The sequence below is a fragment of the Penaeus chinensis genome, chromosome 37 (assembly GCF_019202785.1).
Source record: "Penaeus chinensis breed Huanghai No. 1 chromosome 37, ASM1920278v2, whole genome shotgun sequence".
Taxonomy (NCBI): domain Eukaryota; kingdom Metazoa; phylum Arthropoda; class Malacostraca; order Decapoda; family Penaeidae; genus Penaeus; species Penaeus chinensis.
Window position 1 is genome coordinate 14,308,674 of NC_061855.1, and position 12,500 is coordinate 14,321,173.

Here is a 12,500-nt window from a genome sequence, read left to right on the forward strand (position 1 = left end):
ATTTCATTTTAAAGTCAACTATTTTTTATAAATAACAATTATTATGTGTGAGACTGAACAACTACTTTCAGAACTGTTCAAGTAACAGGCTTTTAACATATGAACATAAATGCACACTCAGTTGGATTTAGTTAGATTAGTTACCTGCATGTTAATACCATCACAAGAGAGAGTCATGTAGAAAGACAAATAGACTGGTACAACCTTCTAACATTGTACAATTACCCCACCGCTCCTCTACCAGCACTGCAGAGGAGCGAGATGAGTGGATCAAAGCATTACGTGAGGCTATAGAGGACAATGCCTCACGTCGCTCAACGTTCCTGCAAGCAAAGATGCCTACTTACCAACAGCCAGCCACCTCTACCCTGGGCAAACAGGTAGGTTACCTCTAGTAATGATGATACTTAAAACATAAAAAGAGGGGTAACATTCTGCATGTGATAGGCTATACTATTGGCCCTCTCCTTCTACCCCATGCTGACACCATCACTGTACATCTATAATATTTACTAAGAAGTGCTTCCAGAATACAAATAAAGAATTAAGATAAAAAAAGTTACATTTGATTTTATCAGCAATAAAGCTAGAAAAATACAGATTAATAACTATCTTCACTGTAATACAGTTAAATGAATACATGTTGCTATATATTTTTTATATATCACTGAAAGTATATAATAAGAACACTTATCATTTTTTTTTTTTAGACAACTTTTGCAATTCTTTTACTGTAAAAGCTCTTAACCCTAAACCAACTGGTGTGGCATCTATGTACATGCCATGCCCACTGTGAGTTTATTTTCTTAATTGTTCTTACACATAGATGGCTCCATAAGTACAAAGTCACCAATGAGCCAATTATGAATACTACTTGTCTCACCTGTTTACCCTTTTCCTTGATTTTTGAAAATATTTCATGTTATCTTATATTGCAGTTACTAATGTCAATAACATTATAGTAATTATAATGTTTATGATAAAAATAACACTATCAATATTCATAGCATAGTAAAAAATACTTTTTTCTTGCCAACTCAAGGAAAGGTGAAATCAGGTAAGGTCACAAGGTCTACTAATTGACTCCTTTGTGGCTAAGCACTTGCAGAGCCATCTTTGTGCAGAGACATTTCACAAAAAATTCTAAAATGGGCAGAGCATTTTTCTGGTGGCATTGAGTCAAGTAAATGGTACACATCTTTTAAATTACAACACAAACATATGATGATTTATTATTCAGTATTTACCATTCAGCATACTCACTTTCTCATAAATTTACATACTCTCTCTTCATTTTATTCATATTCCTCAAAAATGTATACAATTCCTCTCCTTTTCAGGCTCCTGTCTGGATCCCCGACTATAGAGTGACAATGTGCCAGCAATGCACAGCTGAGTTCACCCTCACTTTCCGCAGACACCACTGCCGTGCTTGTGGAAAGGTTAGGAGGATTTCATTTTGTAGTACTATTTTTATTAAATTTTGTTAATTTTTTTGTTTTTTTCATATATATATATATATATATATATATATATATATATATATATATATATATATATATATATATATATATATATATATATATATATATATATATATATGTATATATATATATATATATATATATATATGTATGTATGTATGTATGTATGTATGTATGTATGTATGTACAATGAACAAGATATTGGGGAGGTAGAGATAGATAGATGTGTATAGCAGTGTATACAAATAAGAATGAAGTTTTAATGAAGGATGTGCCAAAGCAAGTGTTTAATTTTATTTTCCATGAACCCAGGTTGTGTGTGACCACTGTTCCTCCAACCGAGCTCCACTCCAGTACAAGAGAAATCAGGTGGCTCGTGTGTGTGACACCTGCTTCGAAGTCCTGCAGAAGGACTTTGAGAGCAAGTATGAGGGCTCAATGACTCTTGAAGACACACAGGAGGCAAGGATAAGGAGAGTCTCAAGTCTCAAGGCTCAGTTTAAGAGGGGAATTCGAGATAGCAACCGGAACAAGACCAGGAAGAAGGTGCCTGAAAGGCTGATGGAGGTGAGGACACACACAGAAATGCACGCACGCACACACACACACACACACACACACACACACACACACACACACACACACACACACACACACACACACACACACACACACACACACACACACACAGACACACACACACAGACACACACACAGACACACACACACACACACACACAACACACACACACACACACACACACACACACACACACACACACACACACACACACACACACACACACACACACACACATACATACATACATATCCTTTCTACCTGTTTCTTCCCCTCCCTCCTTCTCCCACTCCTTCTCCTTCTCCATCTTCTCTATGTATGTTTCTATCTCATTCTCATTCTCATTCTCCCTTTCCCACTCCCTCTCTCTCTCTCCCTATTCCTCTCCCTCTATCTCTTCCACTTCCTCTGTCTTCCCAACCTTTCTTTCAATATGTCAGCAACCAGTCTAATTGATATACGCAAACATATCTGTTTCTCTCTTTTCTTCAGCTTCCCCTTCATGTCCTTTATCTGAACGTGATATTCTAGGTGTGTGCAAGTGACGAGGCTTCTCAGATGTGCGGTTACCTTAGGATGATGGTCAGAAGGTCATGGCGAAGAGGCTGGTTTGTCCTTAAAGACAGAGTTCTGTATGAGTATAGAGCACCAGAAGATGTGTGTGCATTGCAGAGCTTCCCTGTCTTAGGGTATGCAGTGGAAACAACACAGGTATGTCAGATATTATTTTATAATATCTTTTAACGTTTTATGATATTTTATAAAGTGTTGCTTTGCTCAGGTGTAAGTCTGAGGTGAGTACATTCTGTTAAGGTATTATGTGTAAAGGAGGTAGGGAAGAGCTTTTTTTTTTTAACTGGGATTAAGGAACTCTGCTGGAAGTTACAGGTATCTCAATAAATGATGAACACTTAAGTACTTGCTCATTTAGTTGATTTTTATTCCTGAAATCCCTGTTACTCATGGAGTTTATACTAGTTTCTAAAAAGTTCTAAAGCTTATTCATTATCATATTCATGACTTGTTTCCTGATCATGTTCTTAAAATGGCTTATTTCAATCTTTATTATATTTTTAACTGACATTAATGAATTATTCATTATTATATAATCTCTTGCACTTCTCTTTCAGGATCGAGAGATGACGGAAGGAATCGACGCTTGTTTAGTCTTCCAGCTGACACATTGCAACCAGCCTCCCCTCGTCTTCCAGGCCGACACTCCGCACTTAGCCGAGAAGTAAGTATTAATCTATTGATGATTGTGATAGATAGTTGATGATTGTGATATATTGTTAATTATATTCATGATAATCATATTTGTTTTTCTATTGTTATTCTCATGTTCAAAATGTTTATGCATCAGAAATGTGCATGAACAGTATTTTATACTATTATAAACTGTGACCAGAAACATGGAGAAGGGATGGATAGTTTTACTTGCAAATGCTTTTGACAACTAAGGAAGATTTTATAAATATTCATTTCAGTTCATCCCTTCACCCCAGAAAGAGATTGTGAATGTTTGACTTTTATTATTTTTTAATTAAAACAGATGTATTAAAACTATATGGTAGCACTTTAAACCATAAGGTTAAATACATCAGATGTATAAATATCACTGGTGCAATCATGTGCTAACCATATTTTACTAGAAGTTTCTATTATTCCTACTAGTTGAAAAGGTTACATGCATATTTCAACTCATTTTATGGTAGATGGTTACATATGTGAATAATAATAATAGTATTAACTAATGCTTATAGTAGTACTTATTAATGATGATACCAGTACCATTTAAAGTCATAACTGAATTCAATTGAAATCATGAAATTAACAGAATGTTTCCCACTTCTTTACAGGTGGATAGGAGCGATGAGGGAAGCTGTTGTCCTGACCTGAAACTCCATCTAAGGTCAACCTGGTCTGAAATTACGTCTCTTTGCCTGCATCTACAGCAACATGGAGGCTAACAAGCATCACATCCTGCAAAAGAAACTTATTCATTCTTTTTCCATATCACTCACTTGAACTATGGAAGAGATGTGAAGAGAACAAACTGTGAACAGGCCTCCATGAAAAGTGAAGTTGTGTATAAGGAAATGAGAAGTCCCCTGTGGCATATGTGATGTGTGAAGCCAAAGGGGATTGTATACAAGAGGGTCACCTTTTTCCAGCATGGATGAGGTTTTTGAGGCAGTAGTGTAGAGGCTACTCAAGAAGAGAGAAAAAGAGTAATGACAATAGAATCCAAGTGCTGAAGTAGAGCAAATAACAAACACAAAAGTCTTATGTCTTTCCAAGTCTGTGATGAAAATCTGTTACAACCATGTTATATGTATTGTTGAGATGTTTTATTATATATAAAATTCGGTCAGTATTTTGTGCATAGTCTTCACTCCCTACTTATTTTTCTCTGTACAATATTGACAAATCAGGATTGTTATTGAATTTGCATATGTTTTAACTTTTTATTTTTACCCCAAGTCTCTCACTAGGAGTGTTTTATTAGGTGCGTGGTCTGTTTTAACCCTATGAATCATCAGTCATTATCAAAGCTCAAGTTTGTATATGGCAGTATCCTGTACCTGTAATGTGTCTTACATTACATTAGCCATGTTCCCTTCTACCTGTCAGTCTACTTTCTAATTACCTACTGTCTGTCTTCTGTCTATATGATTATCTCTATTACATATTCTTGAATCTGGTATTATTTATTTTATTCTGTCTATGGTTGCTCCATATATTATCATCATAATTATCCATCATTCAGATGTTTACACGAGAGATCTGATAACCTTTTTTGTCTCCATTTTAAACATTTTCTCTTTGAGCGATATGCAATTCTTCAGTGTCATAATTCTCTTTGACATCTGTTTTAAAAGAAAGCTTATGAGGTCTTTTTATGTAAAGATTCCCAGACTGTATATATTGTGAATTAATTAATGTGTTTCCATTTTTTTTTCTTTTCTTTTCTTTTTCTAGTCATGTCTGCAGTCCTCGTCATCATCACTACCAAAACAAATCTTACAAAAATAATAAAAAATTGAACTGATGTTTATCTTTTTGCTTTACTGACCCTTAAGATGTGTGAATTTTGTTTGTTGCATTCACTGTAAAGAAAACTTATATTTAACTATGAATCTGAATTCATTAACAACAGAAGTGAAGAATGAAAATTTGATTAATGCTATCATGTTTAGCATCTGAATCAAAGTTCAGGATTAAATAGATGAACACATATAAATCAACTGTTTATTAATGGAATTACTCCAAATTCTGGAAACTGTCCAATTTTGTAAATGAAACTAAATTTCATCATGGCTTTCTAATGTTCTGGATGCATGATAACATGCGTCACCTAAGGGAACTACAAGGTTTGTGTACAAGTAAATTCTAGACAAAGAATTGTTTCTTTTTATTACTTTCCATATATTTACAAAGTCCTTTCCTGACAGAACTACATCAAAGTGTTTGTTTAATGTTCAGTCGTCCTTTATACAAATAACAAGATCAACAAAGGTTTTCTTGCATTAATTAAAATCAAGAAACAGAGTTCATTTAAAATCTGTTAACCATTTGTGAGTGGAAAAAAAAAAAAATCAAATCAAACTGTATGTATGTTCAAATTTGAAACTTGTTCCTCATGCAAGCAAAGTGGATGTAGATAAGATGCATGAGATTGACACAGGCCAGCACAGAGCACATCACAAGACGCTGTGCAGGCCCAGGCGTTCTAGCCAGGATGATAATGACGAGCCTCCCTGTGGCAAGCCCCCCAAAAACTGTTGTAAGAAAGAAGAAAACTCCATGGTTCTCCTCCTGGTGCAGCACCTCAGCAATGAGCAGCACAAGGCAGTGGCCAGTGAGGCTGTAACCCGTGATGGAGAGGAACTGTGGTAGCGTAAGGTTTGTCTGGCAAAAGTATCCCAGGAAGAAGGCTAATACAGACAGACCCAGCCAATATCCCACAGTTAGCTTTGCTGTTGCTGCTATGTCCCACATCAGTGTCCGCTCAGGGCTGTAGAGGCCATAAAGAAGAATGGAGGCCAAGGACACCATGATCAACAGTGGGCCTTTCAGGTCAGAGTAGACGCGTCTGAACTCTGGGAAAAACAAAGGGGGTGCCATGGATGACAGGACTCTATGCGGCAGTCTACGATTGGCCACCCTGAAGTATGGTCTCACAAGCAACAGTGTGTCAGTGAAATAATCTAATGGGGATGTCTGCTTATATGTGCGTGGCTCAAAGCCTGAGTCCAGAGACTCTATTGTGACAATTGAGTGGCCTTTGTGCGACATGGCTGACTCTAACTGTCCCTGTTGCGTGAGAAAGTTAAGTACAATGGCTGAACTACCTTGTGATTATTAAATGTTGCCCTAGTTATCAGCAACAGTAATCTTTGAAGACAAATCACCACTGTCCACAAAGTCAAAAAACAATGGTATTAGGAAGTGGGATATCCCGAAGAACTCGCTACAACCTTGGACTCGTCACAAGAACTCGCTGCACCAATCAGCCAAGCACTGATAACATTCAGATGCTTGGTTGGAATTGGCAGCTACCAAATCCTGCAGCCACTCTAAGAATAATTCCCGGTTCTTCTTCAATACAAGGAACTGCCCAAGGACAACGTATGCCTTGTCAAATCCCCTGTTTTCCAGCCGTTTGCCCAGGACTTCACCGATGCCTGCCAGTTCAGTCACAGGTTTGTCCCCCATCGGCTCTGCCACAAAGAGTGTATGCTTCTGCGATGTTGTTGTCATTGTTACCAATCATACCCAAGACTAACTTTGATTTCTATGGATGTTTGTTTCGGACCTACAAAATTTAAAGAACAATACCTATCTTCACGCCTTGCACAAAGGATACCTGAATCCACTAACAATACACCTCAAAAGCTCACTCTTAAATGTTGAATCCCATCTCTCTCATGCACTTTTTATGAGCCTCTATGAGTTCTGTGCAATTCTCCTCGCCATTCTCTATGATGCAGGCGTCCCGTGCCCTCTTGGTTTCTGGACATGCACAGCAAGCCTTGCACTTGGGCTTCTTCTCCTCAGTCGACTTTTCAGCATCGGTCGGTAAAGTGTTTGCAGCTCCCTCAGGCATGCTGATGTTATGAGACAGTTTAGGGTTTGATACTTATGCTTGCAAAAGAAATCCTCAAGGAGGAGGAGTGTACCTTTCACAAGACTCCTTTACTTCTTGGTTTTGTTCTCCTCAATTTTCTTGAAACCTTCTTTTACTTCCTGTGTGAAATCCTGACGAAACTGTTGCAAACGCTTGCTTGCTTCTGAGTCAAGTGCTTCTGATGCTGCAACCTTTCCACGTTGCAGGGCATAAGCAGTGATTTGGGCTGCGCGGCGGATGGGATAGGACTCGGAAAGTTTCTCAATAACTTGGGGGTTGTTGAGGATCCGGCTTAGGAGATACCGTAAGACCATAGCAAGTTCAGCTTCTGTAAAAGGGGTATGTAGCATTAATCACTGTAGAGATGAAAAGGAAAATTGATGGGAATGGAAGGAGGAGGTAGATAGAAAGATTTGGAGAGGGTATCCTCATAGGGGTAATTCCCATCAAGACTTACGGTAAATAACCCATCATCCTACTAGATGAGATATTTTCATGCTATATCTTCACTGTCACCATTAAATTTCAAGTTTGTATATCCAGAATCACCATTTCAAAAACAAGGCTGAACCTTGCTCATCAGAGAACACTAACAATTCAGTTACTAGTGGGGGGCTTCACTCTTGGTTTTGTATTTCAAAAGGAGTCGCTTCTTCAGTGCTAGCTGCTTCCGGAGAGCTTCAAGGCGGCGGAGCTGTTCCTCTCCACTGTATTCCACACCAGGCAGCTTTCTCACCTGATGAGTTGGGGCAGATAAATGTGAATACTAATATAAGAATATTGGCTTTACTTTGCCCCTATTTACTACATGAAAATCATCCTGAATACAAGGCATTAGATGCATGCTATAATAAATATATGATCAGTCTCACCATTTCAGTTCAAGCCGATAGAGAGAATTAAGAAAAGGAATAAGAGTCAACAAAGGAGAAGTAATAAAAAGGAGACAAAAATAAACTCCAAGCATTCTGTAGTCTCTCCTTTTTTTTTTTGACAGCTAATATAAGCCTGCCTGTCTGTTTGTCTCACCTGCTCACGAGCTGTCTGGATCTTACGCTGCAGTTCAAGGACCTTCTGGCTTGACTCCTGAGACACCCGAGCAACGTCAGTCTGTTCCTTCTCCAAGCTGAAAGAGAGAAAAATATTACTTAAAAAAAGGGAAACATGATAAGATCCTTTCTTTAACCTACATTTGTCTAGAGGTAAAAGAAAGGGATAGAAAAAAAAAATATATATATATATAATGAGCTATAGGAAGGGAAGGGAAGGCATATTAGAAAATGACAGGATTCTTGGGGAGGCAGGGGAGGTCCCCTGCATGGGGAATATGACAATCTGAAGGGGGTCCAGGGGTAAGGCCCTTTACTGGCAGATTTTTTCTTCACATGCTGATATTTTGTGTATTTAAGATAGGGCTCTTTTGTCTGCACAATGCCAGGTAAAATATTCAATGTACAAACCTTGGATCAGAGCTTTCCTTTTTAAAGCTTTATCGTCTATGATATAATTCTCAACTCACTTTTTATTATTGATGTCATGATCTTTGATCGGCTAGTGGAATATAATAATAAGGTGATGGTTCAAGATAGGCCCTTGGTTAGGTAGGTTTTTGGTTCATAATCAGATCATTTAGTCTTTTAAGAAAGGGTTTGTTTGTTCCTTCACTCAACACTGAATCAAATCTTTTGCAAAGAAACCTTCGATTGGGGATTTCCTTTTCTACATTTTCTTTATCATCTAAGACACTAAACGTAGCTCACTTTTTAAATTGAGTGTTATGAACCCAACCCCCCAACCCAAACCCCAGGTTTCCACAAGATCCCAAAATATTGTTGGCTGGTTTTTGATTCTCCATGTGTTCCCAAAAAAAGTTGGAGATAGGAGGAAAAGATAAAGGAAAACTGAAAATTCCACTTCCTATTGAATTACTAATCTTATTGAAACCCAGATGATGTCTAATCACATTTAAGCCCATGCCCTAGAGCCAAGACAACCACTCAGGTGCCTAGCCGTGAGCCAAACAAAAGCCAAGGCACAGAGAAGCACAATCGCACCCTAGACTCAAAGTTTATTTGAAATTCTACCCATTATGAATAAGCTAAGGGTGATGACACATCCTAATTTTATCTATCCAAAATCAGTTCTTTAATTAATGTAAGCATCCCCTTATACAGATGAATTAAACATGAAAAATCATCCAAGGACTGCATCCACCCATGGAACCAAATTCACCTTCCAGGAAAAAACTTGGGCAGCACAGATAACACTGCACCAGGAAAAAACTTGGGCAGCACAGATAACACTACACCCGGAAAAAACTTGGGCAGCACAGATAACCCTACACCAGGAAAAAACTTGGGCAGCACAGATAACACTGCACCAGGAAAAAACTTGGGCACCCAGATAACACTGCACCAAAACAACTGGCTAGTACAGCAATTCTATCCAGTGCAGAGTCAACTGATGTTTCATCAGAGCTACTTGATTTTTCAGACAAAATTTGTTTTATAGATGACAACAGAACAAAGGAAGTTTAAACTGGCATCTATCAGTTTGAACCACAAAATTATGATGAATCAAATGATCCCTACAAATCAAACTATCAGAAGAGAATAAGAGATAAAGGGAGATCTAACCCATTGGATCTGGATGCTTCACTGCCATCATGTGGCCCAAATGCGGGCATTAGGCTTACGTGAGCAGACACTCTGATGGGTGTGCGGCTTGTAGGCCGGGTGCAAACAGAGACATGTAAGGTGACAAGACTCCATGCTTCCCCTTTGCAATGTTATTTTCTCTTTTTCTGCATAAGCATTTTCAGCTTCTATGCCATTTTCCAATGTCAATATTTGTCATTTGATTTGCTTTATCCAGATGGTAATAGACTGTTTTCCTTTCACAGACTCCATATCATATATCTATGTAATCTAAACTCAGTGCAATAACAATAATATGTAAACTTTTGTTATCTGTCATTATTTACATTTTTTCATATTAAATTTTTTGTAATACAAACTGTGCCACTAGTCATGGCAGGCAGGAATAAGGTCCTAAGCATGGAAGTTGTATCCTCTCTAGAGCCAGTGCTCTTTCAGTCATGGCTTAGGTTTATCAATGGGAATTATGTAATAAGTCCCTTCAAAAATGCCAAATGAGTCTAATCACCCTTCAAGAGCTTTGTGCACTCAAGGCGAGTCTTTCCCATCACCCCAGCCTTCAGCTGAAACACTTCTGATGGCAAGTTCCATCACCCAGACCAACAGCCAAATTTTCCCATGATGGCATGTTCATATCACCTGCCCCTCAAGCCAATTTTTTTCATGAAATGATGGTATCATCTGGATCGTGAGGGTTAATAATTCAAAAAACAAGAAAAAGAAAGTTAATTTATAAATAAGAGAGAGAACAAACAAAAGAGAAAGATAGATTACTATGAAGCAGAGGCAGTTTGGCATGAGCTTAAATGATGGGGTCTCTGCTAACATCATTAATTTTTCTGAAACCTGATTTAAGTAGTGACAGCACTCTTGGGATAGAAGTCATCAAAACTATGAATCTGAGCATTGTTCCTTGTGCAACTGAACTGTTGAGGAAATCTGCATACCATTTCTATCAACAAGCCTAATTTGATAGTCCAAATAGCAGGGGAGGGCAGGAAAATAGAATAGATAGAATTCAGAACAAAAATGCATTAATCAAAGAAAATGATGAAAAGTGTCTGCCATCTTTGAAAGCCTATGGACCAAGGTGCCAACTTACAAAAAACTCTACTGGCAGCCAACCAACATTTTAGTAAAATCTACCGCCATAATGCCACCAAAAGCCCCTAGCATGCCCATAGAAAGGAGGCTCCACCCCCTGAACCCACTGGAACCCGATGGCCAAAAATTACCTTAACCAGGGGTTATGCAGCCTGGACCCCTCCCATGTTATTTGCAAATTATCTATCAATATAAAATGTGGTCCAAATTATTTGCTTGCTGAAAACCACATCTCTTTTCTTATAATTCAATGACTGTCTGAATTGCTGTCTGTAATCACTTTTTTTGACATTGGGAACACTGAATGAGCTCAGATATCAAATTGGAATGGTTACTCATGTATATTCCTCCTCCACTGCTCTCCCAGTCATGAAAACAGGCATGCACAGATTATAAAGAACTTTATTAGTAAATCTTAACCCATTGGTGATGGGTGTAGTAAACTAAAAAAAAACTCTACGCTCTGGCGAACCACGGCAACGCGCCAATTTTGAGTGTGTGAGTTCGGTACATCAAGCCGAATCACTGCCTCGGAGCGTTTGGCGTGCCGCTGCAGCGGACAGCCGCACGCCACATTTCGAGCGTATTGTCATGACGCCTATAGTCGTGAACTGTCGGGAAGGGGTTAAGACACATTTAGGAATTATAAAAACATTAAAAGAACACATTAATTGCATAAATATAGAGAAGCAGACCAAGAATTGCCAAAAAATCATGAAGACAAGCATGTCACTAACGAGTTGTGTGGTAAGTGTAGTATTTATCCTCGCAACATAAACAAGATGAGTGACTAAGCTAAAATTGGGTGATCTTCTCCATTCTTGTCGATATAGCATAATCCTAGGGCTCTTTTGTGTATATTATTCATATTTTATCCTGGTATCTTTCATATCCTCCCTTGCTATCAGGCCAAGAATATGGGGGTTTGGGGTTTCCAAATATCCTACATATATGGGTAATGGAGGGTGAGACAAATCTATCAGTACCATTAAGGTTGTGATCCATCATATGAAGGTATTCTGAAAACTGAAGTTATACTTTTTATTTTTTCGCTGTGGCTACGTTTATGGTATTGTAATATGTAATTATAATTGACTAGTTTTTCAAGAGTTCTGGTCACATATGCGCAGTGTGGAATTCTCAAACTCTGCAGTAATCACAGTACTGAATCAGTCACCATATTGTATGATGCAGGGGTCACAATCCCCCAATCTCCACACATGAAACAAAGAATCCTCCATGTATTCACGGCAGGAGAAAGCGTCGGACAGACTCAGCATCAGGAGCTTCCACATATCAGTCATGCACTCTACTGAGTAGAGTGAGAATTCCACACTGCACACACACCACTGGAACTCCCATAAAATTAGTCACTAGACATTACATTACATTTCCGTAAATATAGTTACTTTGTTATTTATTATCCTGTTGTGTCCAGGGGAGTTCCAGGAGACAGAGCTCCCAAGCTAGAGATTATATTCTTACAGTATAATGTATAACCCAATGCCTACGGGCATGACATGTACGTACGTGCTATGCCCAAT

At 38.3% G+C, this 12,500-nt stretch overlaps 4 protein-coding genes across 4 annotated transcripts in view; 1 reads left to right on the forward strand and 3 right to left on the reverse strand.

The window, feature by feature from the left end:
- Positions 1-5,117, forward strand: part of LOC125045319 (mucin-17-like) — a 42,270-nt gene extending 37,153 nt beyond the window's left edge. The window contains 6 exon segments of the mRNA XM_047642524.1: positions 245-380; positions 1,341-1,442; positions 1,797-2,051; positions 2,596-2,775; positions 3,195-3,301; positions 3,924-5,117. Of these exon segments, the coding sequence (XP_047498480.1) occupies positions 245-380; positions 1,341-1,442; positions 1,797-2,051; positions 2,596-2,775; positions 3,195-3,301; positions 3,924-3,963 (820 nt within the window). The 3' untranslated portion in view covers positions 3,964-5,117.
- Positions 5,118-5,464: 347 nt separating this feature from the next.
- On the reverse strand, positions 5,465-6,366 carry LOC125045250 (protein YIPF3-like). Its single transcript, XM_047642440.1, has one exon. The coding sequence runs from the start codon at positions 6,361-6,363 to the stop codon at positions 5,686-5,688; it is 678 nt and encodes a 225-aa protein (XP_047498396.1). The 5' UTR covers positions 6,364-6,366; the 3' UTR covers positions 5,465-5,685.
- Positions 6,367-6,555: 189 nt separating this feature from the next.
- LOC125045252 (barrier-to-autointegration factor-like) lies at positions 6,556-6,975 on the reverse strand. The gene has a single exon (XM_047642442.1). It carries the CDS (start codon positions 6,826-6,828, stop codon positions 6,556-6,558), a length of 273 nt encoding a protein of 90 aa, XP_047498398.1. The 5' UTR covers positions 6,829-6,975.
- Positions 6,976-7,381: 406 nt separating this feature from the next.
- Positions 7,382-12,500, reverse strand: part of LOC125045251 (mediator of RNA polymerase II transcription subunit 9-like) — a 5,890-nt gene continuing 771 nt past the window's right edge. The window contains exons 2-4 of the mRNA XM_047642441.1: positions 8,225-8,321; positions 7,790-7,931; positions 7,382-7,523 (exon numbers count right to left, since the gene is read on the reverse strand). Of these exons, the coding sequence (XP_047498397.1) occupies positions 7,800-7,931; positions 8,225-8,321 (229 nt within the window). The 3' untranslated portion in view covers positions 7,382-7,523; positions 7,790-7,799. The remainder of the gene's footprint in view (positions 7,524-7,789; positions 7,932-8,224; positions 8,322-12,500) is intronic.